Raw genomic sequence first — 21,329 nt, forward strand, 5'->3', positions numbered from 1 at the left:
AGATGACCCAGGAGGTCCCTTCCAACTCTACCATTCTATGATTCTATGATTCTATGATTCTATGAAGCCAAGTATTTTGGGCTATGTTGTAGGCAGGGTCATGATCAAACCCCAGAAATATAAGATAGAAGTGATACAGAAATGGCCACAACCCCTTTTGAAGAAGCAGGTCAGAGGTTTCCTAGGCATCGTGAGCTATTACCGAAGATTTGTACCTAACAGTGCCATACCAGCCCCTTTTAGGAACCTCCTAAAAGGTACGATGTCAGTGATGGCTAAGTGGTCCCCATAAGCTGAGGGAGCCTTTTAAGAGAATAAATTAGCACTCTGTAGATAGCCAGTGTTGGTGGCTCCAGAGTTCTCCAAGGAGTTTATAGTCCAGATTAATGCGTTGGATATTGGGGCTGGGTGCTGTCTTGTCACAGGAGGTTAACGGGGAGGAGTTCCCTGTCATCTATCTGAGTAGGAAGTTGTTCCCCCTGTGAGAAGGTTTGTCTATCCAGTGGGCACTGGAGGCATTAAGGAACTACTTCTTGGACCGAAAAATGTAGGCAGTGTTGGACCATGCCCTGCTGGGTGGTTAGGGTGATAGGTGGTTCCTAGCTTTGCTGGACTTTAGTTTTAGAGTGGAGCATAGACCCGGGAAACAGCACGGTGATGTGAATGCCGTCACGGGTACATTGTATTTCCGCAGAAGCTGCCCAGCCTCCCAGGTTTGGGTAGAGGGGGGGATGTAAGGTGGCAGCTGTACAGGTCTTGGACGGGAGATATGTGTCATTGAGGTAGTTAGCCTCGGTGATCTGAAGCCCGGTAAAAATAGGCTCCAGAACCATTAGTGCTGAGAGTTTTTTTTAATGGGTCCAGATTTTGGGTCTGGGTTTTAGGAATGACCAGAAGAGCTGAGTGGGACTGTCCGTTTCCATTCTCCACTTCCAGGGATTAAACAAATTATTTAAGGCAGCTGAGGTGTTTGTGAGTAAGAATTGAAGGACCTCTTGGTGCTGGTCTTGACAGAGAGCTGGATATTTACACGGTATTGTTTATCCTTATCCTGATTTGTATGCCGGAGAAAGACTGTTTCCTTTTCTTTTGTGTTGGAGATTTGTGGACTGTAATAAATCTACCTGTTTTTGCACCAGACAGCTTCATGCCTGTGCCTATCTCAACCGCTGCCAAAGAGAGTGAACCCCTACAGTGCATACATTGCATTACTTATCCTGTACTGATCCTGAGTTACATCTTGTGCACAAGAAATAGGCTGAACTGGATGGACGCTTGTCTTTTTTCGGCCTTATAAACTATGTAACTATGTAACTATGTAACTGTGTACATACATTACATTACTGATCCTGAGTTACCTCCTGTATTATACTCCAGAGTTGCACTCACTATTCTGCTGGTGGAGTCACTGTGTACATACATTACAATTCTTATCCTGTACTGCTCCTGAGTTACATCCTGTATTTTACTCCAGAGCTGCAATCACTATTCTGCTGGTACAGTCACTGTGTACATACATCACATTACTGATCCTGTACTGATCCTGAGTTACATCCTGTATTATACTCCAGAGCTGCACTCACTATTCTGCTGGTGGAGTCACTGTGTACATACATTACATTACTGATCCTGTACTGATCCTGAGTTACATCCTGTATTATACTCCAGAGCTGCACTCACTATTCTGCTGGTGGAGTCACTGTGTACATACATTACATTACTGATCCTGTACTGATCCTGAGTTACATCCTGTATTATACCCCAGAGCGGCACTCACTATTCTGCTGGTGCAGTCACTGTGTACATACATTACATTACTGATCCTGTACTGATCCTGAGTTACATCCTGTATTATACTCCAGAGCTGCACTCACTATTCTGCTGGTGCAGTCACTGTGTATATACATTACATTACTGATCCTGTACTGATCCTGAGTTATCTCCTGTATTATACTCCAGAGTTGCACTCACTATTCTGCTGGTGCAGTCACTGTATACATACATTACATTACTGATCCTGTACTGATCCTGAGTTACATCCTGTATTATACTCCAGAGTTGCACTCACTATTCTGCTGGTGGAGTCACTGTGTACATACATTACATTACTGATCCTGTACTGATCCTGAGTTACATCCTGTATTATACCCCAGAGCGGCACTCACTATTCTGCTGGTGCAGTCACTGTGTACATACATTACATTACTGATCCTGTACTGATCCTGAGTTACATCCTGTATTATACTCCAGAGCTGCACTCACTATTCTGCTGGTGCAGTCACTGTGTATATACATTACATTACTGATCCTGTACTGATCCTGAGTTATCTCCTGTATTATACTCCAGAGCTGCACTCACTATTCTGCTGGTGCAGTCACTGTATATATACATTACATTACTGATCCTGTACTGATCCTGAGTTACATCCTGTATTATACTCCAGAGCTGCACTCACTATTCTGCTGGTGCAGTCACTGTGTACATACATTACATTACTGATCCTGAGTTACATCCTGTATTATACTCCAGAGCTGCACTCACTATTCTGCTGGTGTAGTCACTGTGTACATACATTACTGATCCTGAGTTACATCCTGTATTATACTCCAGAGCTGCACTCACTATTCTGCTGGTGCAGTCACTGTGTACATACATTACATTACTGATCATGAGTTATCTCCTGTATTATACTCCAGAGATGCACTCACTATTCTGCTGGTGCAGTCACTGTGTACATACATTACTGATCCTGAGTTACATCCTGTATTATACTCCAGAGCTGCACTCACTATTCTGCTGGTGTAGTCACTGTGTACATACATTACTGATCCTGAGTTACATCCTGTATTATACTCCAGAGCTGCACTCACTATTCTGCTGGTGCAGTCACTGTGTACATACATTACATTACTGATCCTGAGTTACATCCTGTATTATACTCCTGAGCTGCACTCACTATTCTGCTGGTGCAGTCACTGTGTACATACATTACAATTCTTATCCTGTACTGATCCTGAGTTACCTCCTGTATTTTACTCCAGAGTTGCACTCACTATTCTGCTGGTGGAGTCACTGTGTGCATAAAGTACGTATCCTTTATTTCTTCCAAGTTACAATTTATATGCCAGAGCTGTATTAACAATTCTGTAAACTTCAGAACTAAAATCTCCCAAAATTTCTTGGTAATTCAATATTTGCACATTTACTGTACATAATTTTTAAAACCAGTCTATTTTTTTTCAGGACTTTGAGTCTTTCTTTGATGCAAAAGAAGGGAACGAAATCTATGTGTTTCTTGGTCTGGCTCCACCTGCAAGTAAAAAGGTACATTTTATTGTATTACAGAACATTACAGTGTCCATAAATAGTATATATTCCCCGATTAAAATGACAGATTTTTGTCAAATAAAACAAATCATACCAAGAAGTATCATTCAGAACTTTTTCCACCTTTAATGTCGCCCATAATCTGCACAAATCTATTAAGAAACAAACAAATCATTTTGAGGAGGAAAATAACAAAACTAAAATAATGTGGCTGCATAAGTGTGAATATCCTCTTATAATTGATCATGTATTTTTTTCAGTATTAGCTAATCACATTACACTCATGTTATATAGTAGTCAATAATTGCTGCCTTCATTTATACTGATTCTGATTAACCTCAAATAAAGTTTAACTGTTTCTAGGAGGATTTTCCTGACATTTTCTGAGTTGCATTTTACAGCAAAAGTCATGGTCAAACAGCTTACAACACAACAAAGGGATCTTATTGTTGAAAGTTATCAGTCAGGAAAAGTGTACAAAAATATCCAAAGCATCAGATATACCATGAAACACTGTGAAGACATCACCAAGAAGAGGCTTAAATTTGGCACAATAGTGACATTATCTAGAACTGGACATGCCTCAAAAATTGATGAAAACACAACAAAGAAATTGGTCCAGGAGACTGCTAAGAGACCTACAGCAACATTAAAGGAGCTGCAGGAATTTCTGGCGAGTACTGGTTGTGTACTGCATGTGACAGCAGTCTTGCGTATTCTTAATATGTTCTGACTGTGGGGTAGGGTGCAAAATAGAAACCTTCTGTTACAAAGAAAAACCTCCAAGCCTGGCTATGTTATGCCAAAACCTACACCAAGTTTGCCAAAAGCACCTGGGAAAATGTGTTATGGTTGGATGAGATCAAGGTTGAACTTTTTGGTCCTAATTCCAAAGGGTATGTTTGGAGAAAAGCCAACACTGCGCATCACCAAAGGAAAACCATACCCACAGTGAGGAATGGTGGAGGCAGCATTATACTTTGGGGCTGTTTTTTGGCAGCTGGTATTGAGGCTTTAGTCAAGGTGCACGAAATTATGAACAGTTACAAATATCAGTCAATTTTGTAACAAAAACTTCAGGCCTTTGTTAACAAGCTGAAGATGACTCCAAGCGACCTCCAAATCAACAAAATAAGGGGTTCACCAGAAGAAGTTTAAAATGTTGGGATGGCCCAGCCTGAGCCCAGACCTGAATCCAATAGAAATCTGTGGGTGATCTGAAGAGGGCGCTGTACACTTGAGAAGCCCTCGTAATCTGACAGATGTGGAGCTACTGCAAAGAAGAGTGGGCAAAGACTGCAAACTCTAGATATGCCGTGCTGATAGACTACTGCCCCAAAAAGACTGAATGCTGTCATAAGTTCAAAGGGTACTTCAATAAAGTATGTTTAAGTATTAGTTTAACTGTGTGCATATTTATGAAACTGAATTAATTTAGTTCACTACCCCCCTTCAAAATGATTTCTGTTTATTTTTCAATGGATTTGTACAGAATAAGGGTGACCCCCTAAGCACCCCCCCCTCTAATGTGTCACGACCACTTCCACTAGAATTCTTAAATTTTTCATAAAATAATACCTGCAAAAGTGAAAGAAAGTGGTGTAATTTAGGGTTGAGGCTAACAGGGAGGAAATTTCAAAGTTAGATATAAAATCATTCAATGTCTGTGGGCCATTTACATGATACCAGGGACAAATAGCGATTTTCATTCCTGACATCCTACATTTGAAATGTCAGATCCAAGGACAGTCATGGAAACTAATATAGCTTAACTGTAATAGGGGTCATTTGGTTTCAGCTAAGGTGTCCTGCATTTGGCAGATACCGTAATGGAAACTAAAGACCTCATTATAAATAAATGGATACATTGTGTTTGCATCTGTCATGCAACAATTACACCTTGCAACAAAACTGATGGTGGTTCTTGTGCCATAGTCCTGTACTGATAGTGGTTCTAGTGACGTATTCATGTAATGATGATTGTTCTGGTGCCATATTCCTCTACTGATTGTTAGTCTGGTGAGTGGTGACATATTCATGTAGTGATGGTTGTCCTGGTGCTGTATTAATGTACTACTGATGGCTCTGGTGATGTGTTCATGTAGTGATGATGTTTCTGGTGATGTATTCATCATCAGAACCATCATTGGAACATGAATATGAAACCAAAATCATCATCAGTACATACAGTGGTGTGAAAAAGCGTTTGACACTTCCTGATTTCTTATTCGTTTGCATGTTTGTCACACTGAAATATTTCAGATCACAAAACAAATTTAAATATTAGACATAGATAACACAAGTAAAGAGAAGATGCAGTTTTTAAATGAAGGTCTTTATTAAACGGATCTGTCACCCCCTGGGACTTATCTGACCTCTAATATGGGCATACAGGTGATAGAAATGTAAATCTATACCTACCTGCATGCCTCATATTAGAAGTCTGGTTGCTGTGAAATGGTTTTTTATTCAGTGAAATTTTCGATGCTTGTGGACCCAGGACGGGAAGAAATCCTCGCCTACTGTGGTAATTAAAATATTTCCCCCCTCCCCTACATGTCACAGTCTCCTGTGACGTGCAGTCTCCGTGGCCAGATCCCGCGTCTTGTGCACTTTGCTTTTTACAGATGGCGCACTTGTACTTTGTAGTATGCAGTCATAGTACTGCAGGGATCTTGTGTGCAGGTGCCGGCGAGTCACTGTGACCTCCAGGCGCCTGTGCACATGATTCTAGTGGGTGACAGATTCCCTTTAAGGAAAAAAGAATTGCAAACCTGCAGGGCCCTGTGTGAAAAAGTGATTGCCCCCTAAACCTAATAACTGGTTGGGCCGTTAGCAGCAACAACAGCAATTGTTTGCGATAACTGGCAATGAGTCTTTTACAACACTCTTAAGGAATTTTTTTTGACCCACTTATCTTTGCAAAATTGTTGTAATTTAGCCACATTGGAGGGTTTCTGAGCATGAACCGACTTTTTAAGGTCATGCCACAGCATCTCAATCGGATTAAGGTCAGGACTTTGACTAGGCCATTACAAAGTCTTAATTTTGCTTTTCTTAAGCCATTCAGAGGTGGCCTTACTGGTGTGTTTTGGATCATTGTCCTGCTGTATAATCCAAGTGCGCTTCAGCTTGAGGTCACGAACAGATGGCCATACATTCTCCTTCAGGATTTTTTGGTAGCCAGCAGAATTCATGGTCCAATTTACCACAGCAAGTCTTCCAGGTCCTGAAGCAGCAAAACAGCCCCAGACCATCACACTACCACCACTATATTTTACTCTTGGTATGATGTTCCTTTTCTCAAATGCTGTGTTACTTCTACACCAGATGTAATGGGACATACACCTTCCAAAAAGTTAAACTTTTGTCTTGTCAGTCCACAGAGTATTCTCCCAAAAGTCTTGGCGATCATCAAGATGTTTTCTGGCAAAACTGAGACGACCCTTTATGGTCTTTTTGCTCAGCAGTGGTTTTTGTCTTGGAACTCTGCCATGCATGCCATTTTTGCCCAGTCTCTTAAATATGATGGAGTCATGAACACTGACCTTAACCTGAGGCAAGTGAGGCCTGCAGTTTGTCGGATGTTGTTGTGGAGTCTTTTTTCACCTCTTGGATGAGTCGTCGCAGCGCTCTTGGGGTAATTTTGGTTGGCTGGCCACTAGTGGGAAGGTTCACCACTTTTCGATATTTTCACCATTTGTGGATAACAGCTCTCACTGGGAACTTGAACTCAGCTTCCCAAAGATGTGATAAACCACAGTTAATTTATGTTTCACACAGGGTCCTGTAGGTTTGGATTTCTTTTTCCCTTAATAATAAAGACCTTAATTTAAAAACTGCATTTTGTGGTTACTTGTGTTATCTTTGTCTAATATTTAAATTTGTGTTGTGAAAACATGCAAAACAATAAGAAGTCAGGAAGGGGGCAAACACTTTTTCACAGAACTGTAAATAGAACATCAATGACACATGAATATGGCACCAGAACCATCATCAGTAATTAAATAGGTCACTAGAACCACCATCTTTACATAAATACATCACCAGACTACAGTTGCGTACATAGAAATCATGGGCCCCCATAGCAGAAGCTCTAATTGCCCCCCCCCAAAAAAAAATAAATAAATATGTGTCTGTGTCACAGAAGAGCAGATCTCACAACTTCACAACTTTCCAGTCTTTACTTAGTCATTTTCCTCCTGCTGAAGTTCTAGATTCCTCTTTCATTGCCCCCATAAAGTATGATGCCAATAAAAGTGCCCTCCAAACACAGTATGATACCCCCATGGTGCATTCCTCCACATTAGCCTCCACATGCACAGTATAATGACCCTACTGTACCCCACTTCAACTCCCAAGGCGAAGTATGGTGACCCTAACACAGTATAATCTCCCAACGGTAACTCCCACACAGCCCTCCATACAGTATAATGGGCCTACATACAGTATAATGGCCCGCACACAGCCCTCCAAACAGTATGATGGACCCCACACAAACCTTCACACCGTATAATTGCTTTTATGCAGTATAATGGCCCCCCACATAGCCCTCAAAATATTATAATGGCCCCACATAGCCTTCCATATAGTATAATGCGCCCCCCATATTCCTCCATCTAGTATAATGCGCCCCCCATAATCCTCCATATAATATAATGCGCCCCCCATAATCCTCCATATAGTATAATGAACTTCCCATGGTCCTCCATAGAATATAATGCACTCCCCATAGTCCTCCATACAGTATATTACACACCCCATAGGTAAAATGCAGCCCTCATATAGTATAATGCACCCCACAGTCCTGCAGTATTATGGTACCACATACTCACTGATTTTAAAATACTGTATATTTTAAATAAGACGACCCAAGTATAAGCCGAGGCCCCTAATTTTACCGCAAAAAACAGGGAAAATGTATTGACTCTGGTATAAGCCTAGGGTGGGAAATGCAGCAACTACTGGTAAATTTCCCCATACTGGTATGTATGGCACCCCTCATCCCCCAATCCTGGTACGTATGGCACCCCTCATCCCCCAATCCTGGTACCCATGGAACCCCACATCCCCAAATCCTAGTATGCATGGCACCCCTCATCCCCCAATCCTGCTATGTGTGGCCTCGTCATCCCCCAATCCTGGTATGCGTGGCCTCCTCATCCCCCAATCGTGGTATGCATGGTCCCCCTCATCCCCCAATTCTGGTATGCATGGCCCCCCTCATCCCCCAATCCTGGAATGTGTGGCCTCCTCATCCCCCAATCCTGGTATGCATGGCCTCTTCATCCCCCAATCCTGGCATGCATGGCCCCCCTCATCCCCCCATCATGTTATGTGTGGCCCCCTCATCCCCCAATCCTGGTATGTGTGACCCCCTCCTCCCTCAATCCTGGTATGTGTGACCCCCTCTTCCCCCAATCCTGGTATGTGTGGCCCCCTCATCCAGCAAACCTGGCATGTATGGCCTCCTCATCCCCCAATCTTGGTATGTATGGCCCCATCACTGCACACACAAAAAATAAACACTTATACTCACCTTCCTTCCTCAGCGCTGCCTGTCCTGTCTGCCAGCAGCTCATGTCGACATCTGAGCAGCGAGCGCTCCCAGACGCCGAGGTGAGCTTCTGCTGCTGCCGGCACATTCACCCCTCTCCACGCTGGGACTATGTGTGTGGAGAGGAGTGAATCTGCATTCTCTTTAGTAGCGGGCACTGTCAGCAGGAGCCGCGGCTCAGCGCTCCTCCATGCCCGATACTTAAGAGAATGAATATTCCCTCTTCTCCATGCCCATGGGAGTGGAGAAGAGGTTGTTATGGTGCCCCTTGTTGTTACATAGTTGTTATGGTGCCCCCTGGTGGTACATACTTGTTATGGCGCCACCTGGTATTGCATTCTTGTTATGGCACCACCTGGTGTTATATACTTATTATGGCGTCCCCTCGTGTTACATTCTTGTTATAGCGCCCCCAGGTGTTACGTACTTGTTATGATGCCCCCTGGTATCACATTCTTGCAATTTACTTGGTGTTACGTACTTATTATGGCGCTCTCTGTTGTTATATACTTGTTATGGCACCCCCTGGTGTTACATTCTTGTTATGCCACCCCCTGGTGTCACAAACTTGTAATTTACGCCCCTTGGTGTTACGCACTTATTATGGCTCCCCCTGGTGTTACATACTTGGTCTGGCACGTCTTGGTATTATATACTTGTTATGGTGCCCCCTGGTGTTACACACTTGTTATGGTGTCCCCTGGGGTTACACACTTGTTATGGTGCCCCCTGGTGTTACACACTTGTTATGGTGTCCCCTGGTGTTACACACTTGTTATGGTGTCCCCTGGGGTTACACACTTGTTATGGTGCCCCCTGGTGTTACACACTTGTTATGGTGTCCCCTGGGGTTACACACTTGTTATGGTGCCCCCTGGTGTTACACACTTGTTATGCTGTCCCCTGGGGTTACACACTTGTTATGGTGCCCCCTGGTGTTACACACTTGTTATGCTGTCCCCTGGGGTTACACACTTGTTATGGTGCCCCCTGGTGTTACACACTTGTTATGGTGCCCCCTGGTGTTACACACTTGTTATGCTGTCCCCTGGTGTTACACACTTGTTATGGTGTCCCCTGGTGTTACACACTTGTTATGGTGCCCCCTGGTGTTACACACTTGTTATGCTGTCCCCTGGTGTTACACACTTGTTATGGTGCCCCCTGGTGTTACACACTTGTTATGGTGCCCCCTGGTGTTACACACTTGTTATGGTGTCCCCTGGTGTTACACACTTGTTATGGTGCCCCCTGGTGTTACATACTTGTTATGGTGTCCCCTGGGGTTACACACTTGTTATGGTGTCCCCTGGTGTTACACACTTGTTATGGTGTCCCCTGGGGTTACACACTTGTTATGGTGCCCCCTGGTGTTACACACTTGTTATGCTGTCCCCTGGGGTTACACACTTGTTATGGTGTCCCCTGGCGTTACACACTTGTTATGGTGCCCCCTGGTGTTACACACTTGTTATGGTGCCCCCTGGGGTTACACACTTGTTATGGTGTCCCCTGGTGTTACACACTTGTTATGGTGTCCCCTGGTGTTACACACTTGTTATGGTGCCCCCTGGTGTTACACACTTGTTATGTTGTCCCCTGGTGTTACACACTTGTTATGGTGCCCCCTGGTGTTACACACTTGTTATGCTGTCCCCTGGTGTTACACACTTGTTATGGTGTCCCCTGGTGTTACATACTTGTTATGGTGCCCCCTGGTGTTATATACTTGTTATGGCGCCCCCTAGTGTTATATACTTGTTATGGCGCCACCTGGTGTTATATACCTGTTATGGCGCCCCCTAGTATTATATACTTGTTATGGCGCCCCCTGGTGTTATATACTTGTTATGGCGCCACCTGGTGTTATATACCTGTTATGGCGCTCCCTGGTGTTATATACTTGTTTTGGCGCCCCCTGGTGTTACATACTTGTCATGGGCTAGCGTCCCTTAGTGTTACATACTTGTTATGGTGCCCCCTAGTGTTATATACTTGTTATGGCACCCCCTGGTGTTATATACTTGTTATGGTGCTGCTTGGTGTTACATACTTGTTATGGCGCCCCCTAGTGTTATATACTTGTTATGGTGCTGCTTGGTGTTACATACTTGTTATAGGCTAGCGTCCCTTGGTGTTACATACCTGTCATGGAGCCCATAGTGTTACATATTTGTTATAGTGCCAGCTGGTGTAATATACATGTTATGGCGCCCCCTAGTATTACATACTTGTTATGGCGCTCTCTATGTGTGTAACATCGGGGGTTGCCATAAATTAAAAAATAAATGTAATGCTTTTTGTGATATAAAAGAGAAATGTAATATTTCATCCTGGGACGACCCATTTAAGTACAGAATTGTATTTTGTATTATTTTGCCTGTTCTTGTGATACTAGATGACAAGATTATCAGTGGCTACTTTCTAATTGAGCTTAGCGCCCTCTTGTGGGCATCAGGGGCATGAACCGATCCTTCACAAACTGCATATTAAAAAATGAATTTAAAACAAGACATACATGATACATGCACATAAATAATCAAATGTGCAGAGAAATCCTCTCCCCAACACCAGCACAATCTTGACTTCGTTATGTCAGCGGCGTTGTCAGTCTGCCAGGATTAGAAACAAGGGAAACTGGAAACTGCACAGCAGCGTCTTTTAGGCACTTTGTGAGCCGTATAATGCATTGTGGTGGTATTATATGGCCACTGTATGGTGCTATGATTTAGACACTTTTTATTTTTGCAACGTATAATAGACTTTTTTTTTTCATTCTTATATGTGAACATTTTTTGGCCTCAGTATGGCGGTATTATTTGGGTATTCTATGAAAGTATTATTTTCTCACTATATGGCACTATTAGTCTTTATAACGTCTGTTAAGCGGTGTTGAGGACTGGTATTTAGAGGGGTCATCCAGCGCCTCTCTCTTCGGGGTCAGGAGGTGAGAGTGGCTGCTGATGTGCGAGGACCAGTTGCCGAATCTCAGTGGATCTGCTGCATGAATCCGTTTCAGTGAATAAGTCGCGTCTACGATACCTGTAGGAACATGTACAAGACGTACGTACCCACAGGCTGACTCCAGATTTGGGGTCTGATCTCTTATTATTTCATTTTCGGGAGGCGCAGTGACCATAAAACAGCGATTCTTCTTTTTTTTTACATTTCGGTAATAAATATTGTGATAGAAACTTTTAGTTATTTTGGATTTTCAATTTTTTTTTAAATTAATTTTCTTCAAGGACTTAATCAATTGTACAATAGACTCCTGCGGCCGCTCCATACATACAGCGCGCTCTTCTGCCGTGCATTTATGGAAAATGTCGCCAGGGAAAAATAGAGCCCCCCCCCAAGTACCGTGGACCCCAGAAATTGCTGGTGCCGACCACCCTGCCTGCAGTATCTATCCCATCAGCAGCGGCCGGGCTCAGCTCCCGATTCTGATGACCCCTTTAAATTGTGCACAGGGCGCCGTTAACATAAGGGCGGCCATGTTTACAGTCCGAATCTACATAAATCTGTCTGGATTATATTACCAGATCTTTTTATAAAGTGCCGACCTAAGGTTTCCCGGTCCTATAAGCAGATTCCCTCCCCGCTGCTCGCTGACTGCAAACATGTCCGTGTATCCTCCCGGCTTTCCCATTATCCTATTAAACCAGGCTGAGCACACAGCACACGTATGATGGGTGCAGCCTCACTGGAAGCACCGCCTGGGTATACAGCAGTCTATGCCATATAATGTGCATGTATCTGTGCGAGCAGATGGCCGCTGTCATGTGTCTCCATCAGATCAGCTTAGACCTGATTAGCTGCAGTCATGACCAATATGTCACATTCCAGTATGAAATGGGTCGTCTCTCCGGGACTGATTAAATATGGCGGGGCCAGACAGCCTGCTATATACCCCCGCTCATTATGTATCGCACTCGACCTCAATGTCTTCTACGCTCCTGTTGTATCCCAAGCCAAGCTCGCCCCCATGTGGCTGCATGTGGATACTACATCAGAATTTGAAACTGGAAATTTAAATTATTTTATATCTATGTGGACACTGGTATCTAAAAGAAAAAAAAAAAAAAAGCATCGCAAAAATTGTTGATAAAAAAAATCCAGTTTTGTGTATTCAGCTCCTATGCAGATTTCTGTGTCTTCATGATTGCAAACCAACCACAAACCCTACAGTCGTCTGTCCCATTTATTACATTCTTCAGAATGGCGCATGTGGGTCATAAGCATTTTGCAAAATGAATGCTTTTTATTTTTGTCGTTAACTTCGAGACTCTTTGAGACTCAGGTTAAAATATTGCAAAATTTGCACAAACAAAAATTCCTACCTAAAAATCACTACAGGTGAGGACTTGAGTGCATTTCTCACAAAAGTTTTGGAAAAGTTTTGCAAATGATGATAAGTCAGCGGAAAACATATGGAAATCTTAAACTCTGTCCATAATGATGAACATAAAAAAGAACAGGCAAGCCCATGTAAAACAGACCTTATAAAAGGAGAAAATTAAAAGAAGAAAAAGGAGCAAATAAAAAACTTGTGAAAAATGCTGAAAACTAGACACAAAAAGGGCATAATTGCAATAATGAATCAGACCTTGTATGTGTAATGTAAGGATAGGCTCAGCCCTCCAGAGAGGTATTCTTTTTAGCTCCTCTCAGAATATCTTATAGGGACTTGGCTGCCACCAGAAATTTCAGGGCTCCATACTGGCAACATTTTTGGGCTCCCTTGAGGGTCCGCCGAGACTCCACCTCAGCTCAAACCCTTGAACCCTCCACAGTCCCACCGCCCACTCTTGGAAAAACTCCACTTCTGCACCATGTCCTCACCAATCACACATTAACAGTTTCCATTGAAGACCCAATAATACCGCATACAAGGAACAAATACCACCATACCATGACCAGATCACATATTACTATCACATAGTGACCGAATAATACCACATACAAGGAACAAATATCGCCACACCATGACCAGATCACATATTACCATCACATACAAGGAACAAATACTGCCACACCATGACCAAACCACATATTACCACTACATAGTGACCGAATAATAACACATACAAGGAACAAATATTGTCACACCATGACCAGACCACATATTACCACCACATAGTGACCAAATAATACCACATTCAAGGAACAAATACCACCACACCATGACCAGATCACATATTACCATCACATAGTGACTGAATAATACCACATACAAGGAAAAAATGCTGCCACACCATGACCAGATCACATATTACCACCACATAGTGACCGAATACTACAATACTGATCATTAATAAAAAAAAACCTCAATACTAATATTACCGTAAGTGCCACTGTACACATGAGCTCTGTATATAGTGTCAGTGTACAGGTATTACAGGGGTCACAGTGATACACAGGAGTTCAGTATATAGTGCCAGTGTACATGTAATGTTTTCCCATCATGGCCCCATGTGTCTCCATCCTGCCCCCAAATGATCTCCCATCCTGCCCCCATATGATCTCCCATCCTGTCCCCATATGTTCTCCCATCCTGGCCCAATGTGTCTCCATCCTGAACCCATATGATCTCTCATCCTGGTCCCATATGTTTTCCCATCATGGCCTCATGTGTCTCCATCCTGCCCTCATATGTTCTCCCATCCTGGCCCCATGTGCCTCCATCCTGGCCCCATATGTTCTCCCATCCTGCCCCCATATGTTCTCCCGTCCTGCCCCCATATGTCCTCCCATCCTGCCCCCATACGTTCTCCCATCCTGGCCCCATGTGTTTCCATTCTGGCCCCATGTGTCTCCATCCTGCCCCCAAATGATCTCCCATCCTGCCCCCATATGATCTCCCATCCTGTCCCCATAGGTTCTCCCATCCTGGCCCAATGTGTCTCCATCCTGAACCCATATGATCTCTCATCCTGGGCCCATATGTCTGCTGTTAGTAAAGAAAATTTTTAAAAAAGTTTCTCCTTACCTGGCCATGGTCCAGCGGTGCCATCTTCCTCATCTATTTAAGGCGCAGACGTGCCAACATTAGCTGCCGCCCTCTGGCTGGCGGCTGTTAACTATTACCCCCGGCTTTCTGCACATCATTAGATTTCAACTGAATGTGCGTCTGAGGAAACACGTTCAGTTACTGAACTGGCTAAATCCTGCCCCTGGGGCTCGGTGAGCAGAAGCAAAAAGAGGGGGCCTCCCCTCCTTGCTTCTGCTCACTGGGCCCTATATACCAGTAAGAGCAGTATGAGTATGAGTTATATATACCCACGGCCAGTGGGCGCGGCCTCGCTCTCCATACAGTTGTATTGAGCGAGGCCGCGCCTTCTAGGGCACACCCACTGGCCGTAAAATTCACTAGATGGGACGTGGCCTCGCTCCAAACAAGTGTATGGAGCAAGGTGGCACTGAATGGCCGTGGTATGTATAACACATACATACCCTCCGTTACCCGGTCTCATACCGGCGAATCCCCACAGCGCACAGTGCCTACGCTGGGGGATTCCTAAGTTTGCAGTCACACATAGTGACTGCAGACTTATCATTTTTGACCGGACAACCCCTTTAAAGAGGTTGCCCACTACTAGGACACCCCCGTCTCAAAGTTCATATTAGCCCTTTGTAAAATAATAACTCTTATACTCACCTCCGGTGCTGGTGCTGTTCCAGCTGTGTCGGCACTGTTTCTCCTGGGAATCGTGTAACATTGCTGTGTCACACAATCCCTGCAGCAAATCAGCACTGGCTTCACTCTCTCCGCCATCGGACAAATCACATACATCCGGAGGAAGTGTCACGCAAGGTGTGGGAAAGACATAGTGCAACACAAATGGAAGAGGGAAAAGGAGACCAGACTCTACGGAAAGAGGTGAAGTAGAGATCTCCTAGGTTGATCTAGCATCACTCTGTCTACCCTATCGTCCCTGTATTGGCTCTTGACCAATCGCCGCATGCGTGCCTCGCCCTGTCTTTCCTGGCGTATGGCTATGATTAGGGAAGGGAGGAGAGGAGCACTAGATGATCTCCACTAAACACTATAGACAACAAGGGTACACAAACAGGGGGAAATTGCTTAGCTTTAGACGACTCCAGACAAATGCGCATACGTCCTCAAGCTCCAGAGAGGACGAAGTACTGCTCTTGCTAAGCCTTCACAAGTAGTAATGAACATCGCTGGCACCTCTCTCTGAAACACAGCAGGTATTTATACACCCAGGCAGGGTATTAATTAGCCAGAGGAAGGTAGCCGCTGGGTCCTAGAGACAGCCTCTAAGAAGATGTCTGTAATTCCAAACGTAGAGCTCTCCTGCAACCAACTGCAGGGCGACTGTCTGTCACTTCTGACACACCCATGACAGGAAGTGAGAGCAGCCATTTTGGGATACAAACATTTACAGACACAACAATACCACATATTCTCTTTCTACGCTTTTTGTTTTGAATTGAGAACAGGAGAGTGATTCAAACTTTTATTTATTTATTTTGCTCGCTTATATAGCGCCATTAATTCCACAGCGCTTTACAGACAATATAATCACTGTCCCTATTGGGGCTCACAATCTAAATTCCCTATCAGTATTATAGAGTGGGTGGAAACCAGAAAACCCGGAGGAAACCCAAGCAAACACGGGGAGAACATACAAACTCCTTGCAGATGTTGTCCACTTTTTATTTTAAATTTTACATTTTTTTTAAATACTCAATTCATGCTTTCCAAACGGCAGGCAACATTAATCAAAAACTGGGTGCACAATTGCAGCCAAGTATATTATTCTCTTCAATTCGGAGGCATTTCTGGAATTATATACTTTAAGGATCTTAACAATACGTCAAGGCACTGTACCTTGCTGCAATCATGAAGCCAGGATCTGATTCATGTTGCTCGCAATTTGGGCAGCATGAATCGAGTGATAATTGAATTTTTACTCTATATTTTTAGTTCTCTTGGATAGTGATTGTTGGATTGTCTTAGTGACCCAACGGCTTCTCATGATCACATTAGTGATTGACAGCAGCATCTAGATGATTGAACAGCAGCGATTGGAGCTAGCACAAGTTGCTGCCTTTACAGGCAAATGCTGACTGTATAACACAACCATCATCTGCCGAGTGTGGGTTGCAGGCCTGCTTCATGCATCCCTCAAGGATCTGTGATGAAAATGGATGTCCCAGATCGGTAAGGTATTAAGGCATTTAAAGGGAAGCTGTCAGCTTTGAAATGCTGTACAATCTATGAGTGGCATTTTACAGAGCCGCAGGAGTTGAGCAGATATATAGATACTAGCTATTGAACCTGTTCTACGCCCGGGTGGCGAGCGTTTTTATTGGTCTCCCTTGCTGGTATGTGCTGCCCCCCTCCTGGTATTTGTGCTGCCCCCATTCTGTCCCCACCACCCCTCATCCCCATTCTGGTATGCATGGCACCCCTTACCCCTAATCCTGGTATGCATGGCACCCCTCACCCCCAATCCTGGTATGCATGGCACCACTCACCCCCAATCCTGGTATGCATGGCACCACTCACCCCCAATCCTGGTATGCATGGCACCCCTCATCCCTATCCTGGTATGCGTGGCACCCCTCACCCCCAATCCTGGTATGCATGGCACCCCTCAACCCTAATCCTGGTATGCGTGGCACCCCTCATCCCCAATCCTGGTATGCATGGCTCCCTTATCCCCAATCCTGGTATGCGTGGCACCCCTCAACCCCAATCCTGGTATGCGTGGCACCCCTTATCCCCAATCCTGGTATGCATGGCTCCGTTATCCCCAATCCTGGTATGCATGGCTCCCTCATCCCTAGCCTGGTATACATGGGCCCCTCATCTCCAATCCTGGTATACATGGTACCCCTCATCCCTATCCTGGTATGTATGGTACCCCTCATCCCTATCCTGGTATGCATGGCACCCCTCATCCTAATTCTGGTATGCATGGCCTCCTCATCCCAGGAACCTGGTATGCATGGCACACAATCCCTCATCCTAGTATGCATGGCACCCCTCATCCCTATTCTGGTATGCATGGTACCCCTCATCCTGGTATGCATGGCACCCTATCCCTCATCCTGGTATGCATGGCACCCCGCATTCCTATCCTGGTATGTATGGTACCCCTCATCACTAATCTGGTATGCATGGCATCCCTCACACCCCAATCCTGGTATGTGTGGTACTTCGCATCCCCAATCCTGGTATGCATGGCTCCCTCATCCCCAATCCTAATATGTGTGGTACTCCTCATCCCTATCCTGGTATACATGGTACACCATCCCTCATCCCAATCCTGGTATGCATGGCACCCCTCACCCCCGATCCTGGTATGCATGGCACCCCTCACCCCCAATCCTGGTATGTATGGCATCCCTCACCCCCAATCCTGGTATGCATGGCACCCCTCACCCCCAATCCTGGTATGCGTGGCACCCATCACCCCCAATCCTGGTATGCGTGGCACCCCTCATCCCCAATCCTGGTATACATGGCACCCCTCATCCCCAATCCTGGTATGCGTGGCACCCATCACCCCCAATCCTGGTATGCGTGGCACCCATCACCCCCAATCCTGGTATGCGTGGCACCCCTCACCACAAATCCTGGTATGCATGGTACTCCTCATCCCGATCCTAGTATACATGGTACCCCATCCCTCATCCCTATCCTGGTATGTATGGTATCCCTCTTCCTGGTATGCATGGGCCCCTCACCCCCATCCTGGTATGCATGGCACCCCTCACCCCCATCCTGGTATGCATGGCACCCCTCACCCCCATCCTGTTATGCATGGCACCCCTCATTCGTACCCTGGTATGCATGGTCCCTCATCCGAATCCTGGTATGCATGGCACCCCTCATCCCCAATCCTGGTACGCATGGCACCCCTCACCCCCAATCCTGATACGCATGGCACCCCTCACCCCCAATCCTGGTATGCATGGCACCCCTCATTCCCAATCCTGGTATGCATGGCACCCCTCATCCCCAATTCTGGTATGCATGGCACCCCTCATCCCCAATCCTGGTATGCATGGCACCCCTCATCCTTAATCCTGGTATGCATGGCACCTCTCATCCCCAATCCTGGTATGCATGGCACCCCTCATCCCCAATCCTGGTATGCATGGCACCCCTCATCCCCGATACTGGTATGCATGGCTCCCTCATCCCCAATCCTGGTATACATGGTACCCCTCATCCCCAATCCTGGTATGCATGGCTCCCTCATCCCCAATCCTGATATGCATGGCACCCCTCATCCCCAATCCTGGTATGCATGGCTCCGTCATCCCCAATCCTGGTATGCATGGCTCCCTCGCCCCCATCCTGGTATGCATGGCTGCCTCATCCACAATCCTGATATGCATGGCACCCCTCATCCCCAATTCTGCTATGCATGGCTCCGTCATCCCCAATCCTGTTATGCATGGCTCCCTCATCCCTATCCAGGTATACATTGGCCCCTCGTCTCCAATCCTGGCATACATGGTACCCCTCATCTCTATCCTGGTATGTATGGTACCCCTCATCCCTATCCTAGTATGCATGGCACCCCTCATCCCAATTCTGGTATGCATGGCCTCCTCATCCCAGAAACCTGGTATGCATGGCACCGAATCCCTCATCCTGGTATGCATGGCTCCCCCTCATCCTTATCCTAGTATGCATGGCTCCCCTCATCCTTATTCTGGTATGCATGGTACCCCTCATCCTGATATGCATGGCACCCTATCCCTCATCCTGGTATGCATGGCACCCCGCATTCCTATCCTGGTATGTATGGTACCCCTCATCACTATTCTGGTATGCATGGCATCCCTCACCTCCCAATCCTGGTATGTGTGGTACTTCTCATCCCCAATCCTCGTATACATGGCTCCCTCATCCCCAATCCTAATATGTGTGGTACTCCTCATCCCTATCCTGGTATACATGGTACCCCATCCCTCATCCTTATCCTGGTATGTATGGTACCCCTCATCCTGGTATACATGGCACCCCTCACCCCCAATCCTGGTATGCATGGCACCCCTCACCCCCAATCCTGGTATGCATGGCACCCCTCACCCTCAATCCTGGTTTGCATGGCACCCCTCACCTTCAATCCTGGCATACATGGTACCCCTCATCTCTATCCTGGTATGTATGGTACCCCTCATCCCTATCCTAGTATGCATGGCACCCCTCATCCCAATTCTGGTATGCATGGCCTCCTCATCCCAGAAACCTGGTATGCATGGCACCCAATCCCTCATCCTAGTATGCATGGCTCCCCTCATCCTTATCCTAGTATGCATGGCTCCCCTCATCCCTATTCTGGTATGCATGGTACCCCTCATCCTGATATGCATGGCACCCTATCCCTCATCCTGGTATGCATGGCACCCCTCACCCCCGATCCTGGTATGCACGGCACCCTTCACCCCCGATCCTGGTATGCATGGCACCCCACACCCCCAATCCTGGTATGTATGGCATCCCTCACCCCCAATCCTGGTATGCATGGCACCCCATCCCTCATCCCAATCCTGGTATGCATGGCACCCCTCACCCCCAATCCTGGTATGCATGGCACCCCTCACCCCCGATCCTGGTATGCACGGCACCCCTCACCCCCAATCCTGGTATGTATGGCATCCCTCACCCCCAATCCTGGTATGCATGGCACCCCTCACCCCCAATCCTGGTATGCGTGGCAACCATCACCCCCAATCCTGGTATGCGTGGCACCCCTCATCCCCAATCCTGGTATGCGTGGCACCCCTCATCCCCAATCCTGGTATGCGTGGCACCCATCACCCCCAATCCTGGTATGTGTGGCACCCCTCACCACAAATCCTGGTATGCGTGGTACTCCTCATCCCGATCCTAGTATACATGGTACCCCATCCCTCATCCCTATCCTGGTATGTATGGTATCCCTCATCCTGGTATGCATGGGCCCCTCACCCCCATCCTGGTATGCATGGCACCCCTCACCCCCATCCTGGTATGCATGGCACCCCTCACCCCCATCCTGTTATGCATGGCACCCCTCATTCCTATCCTGGTATGCATGGTCCCTCATCCGAATCCTGGTATGCATGGCACCCCTCATCCCCAATCCTGGTACGCATGGCACCCCTCACCCCCAATCCTGGTACGCATGGCACCCCTCACCCCCAATCCTGGTATGCATGGCACCCCTCATTCCCAATCCTGGTACGCATGGCACCCCTCATCCCCAATTCTGGTATGCATGGCACCCCTCATCCCAAATCCTGGTATGCATGGCACCCCTCATCCTTAATCCTGGTATGCATGGCACCTCTCATCCCCAATCCTGGTATGCATGGCATCCCTCATCCCCAATCCTGGTATGCATGGCACCCCTCATCCCTAATCCTGGTATGCATGGCTCCCTCATCCCCAATCCTGGTATACATGGTACCCCT

The 21,329-nt window shown here is 46.1% G+C and overlaps 1 protein-coding gene across 1 annotated transcript in view; it reads left to right on the forward strand.

Moving 5' to 3' along the window:
* The window catches only part of SH3BGR (SH3 domain binding glutamate rich protein), a 55,069-nt gene that overhangs the window by 26,366 nt on the left and 7,374 nt on the right, over positions 1 to 21,329 (forward strand). Inside the window, exon 3 of the mRNA XM_073668429.1 lies at positions 3,245 to 3,325. Coding sequence (XP_073524530.1) covers positions 3,245 to 3,325 — 81 coding nt within the window. The remainder of the gene's footprint in view (positions 1 to 3,244; positions 3,326 to 21,329) is intronic.

The sequence above is a fragment of the Phyllobates terribilis genome, unplaced genomic scaffold, assembly GCF_046119375.1.
Source record: "Phyllobates terribilis strain yellow unplaced genomic scaffold, ASM4611937v1 Scaffold_2__4_contigs__length_985480577, whole genome shotgun sequence".
Classification (NCBI taxonomy): Eukaryota; Metazoa; Chordata; class Amphibia; order Anura; family Dendrobatidae; genus Phyllobates; species Phyllobates terribilis.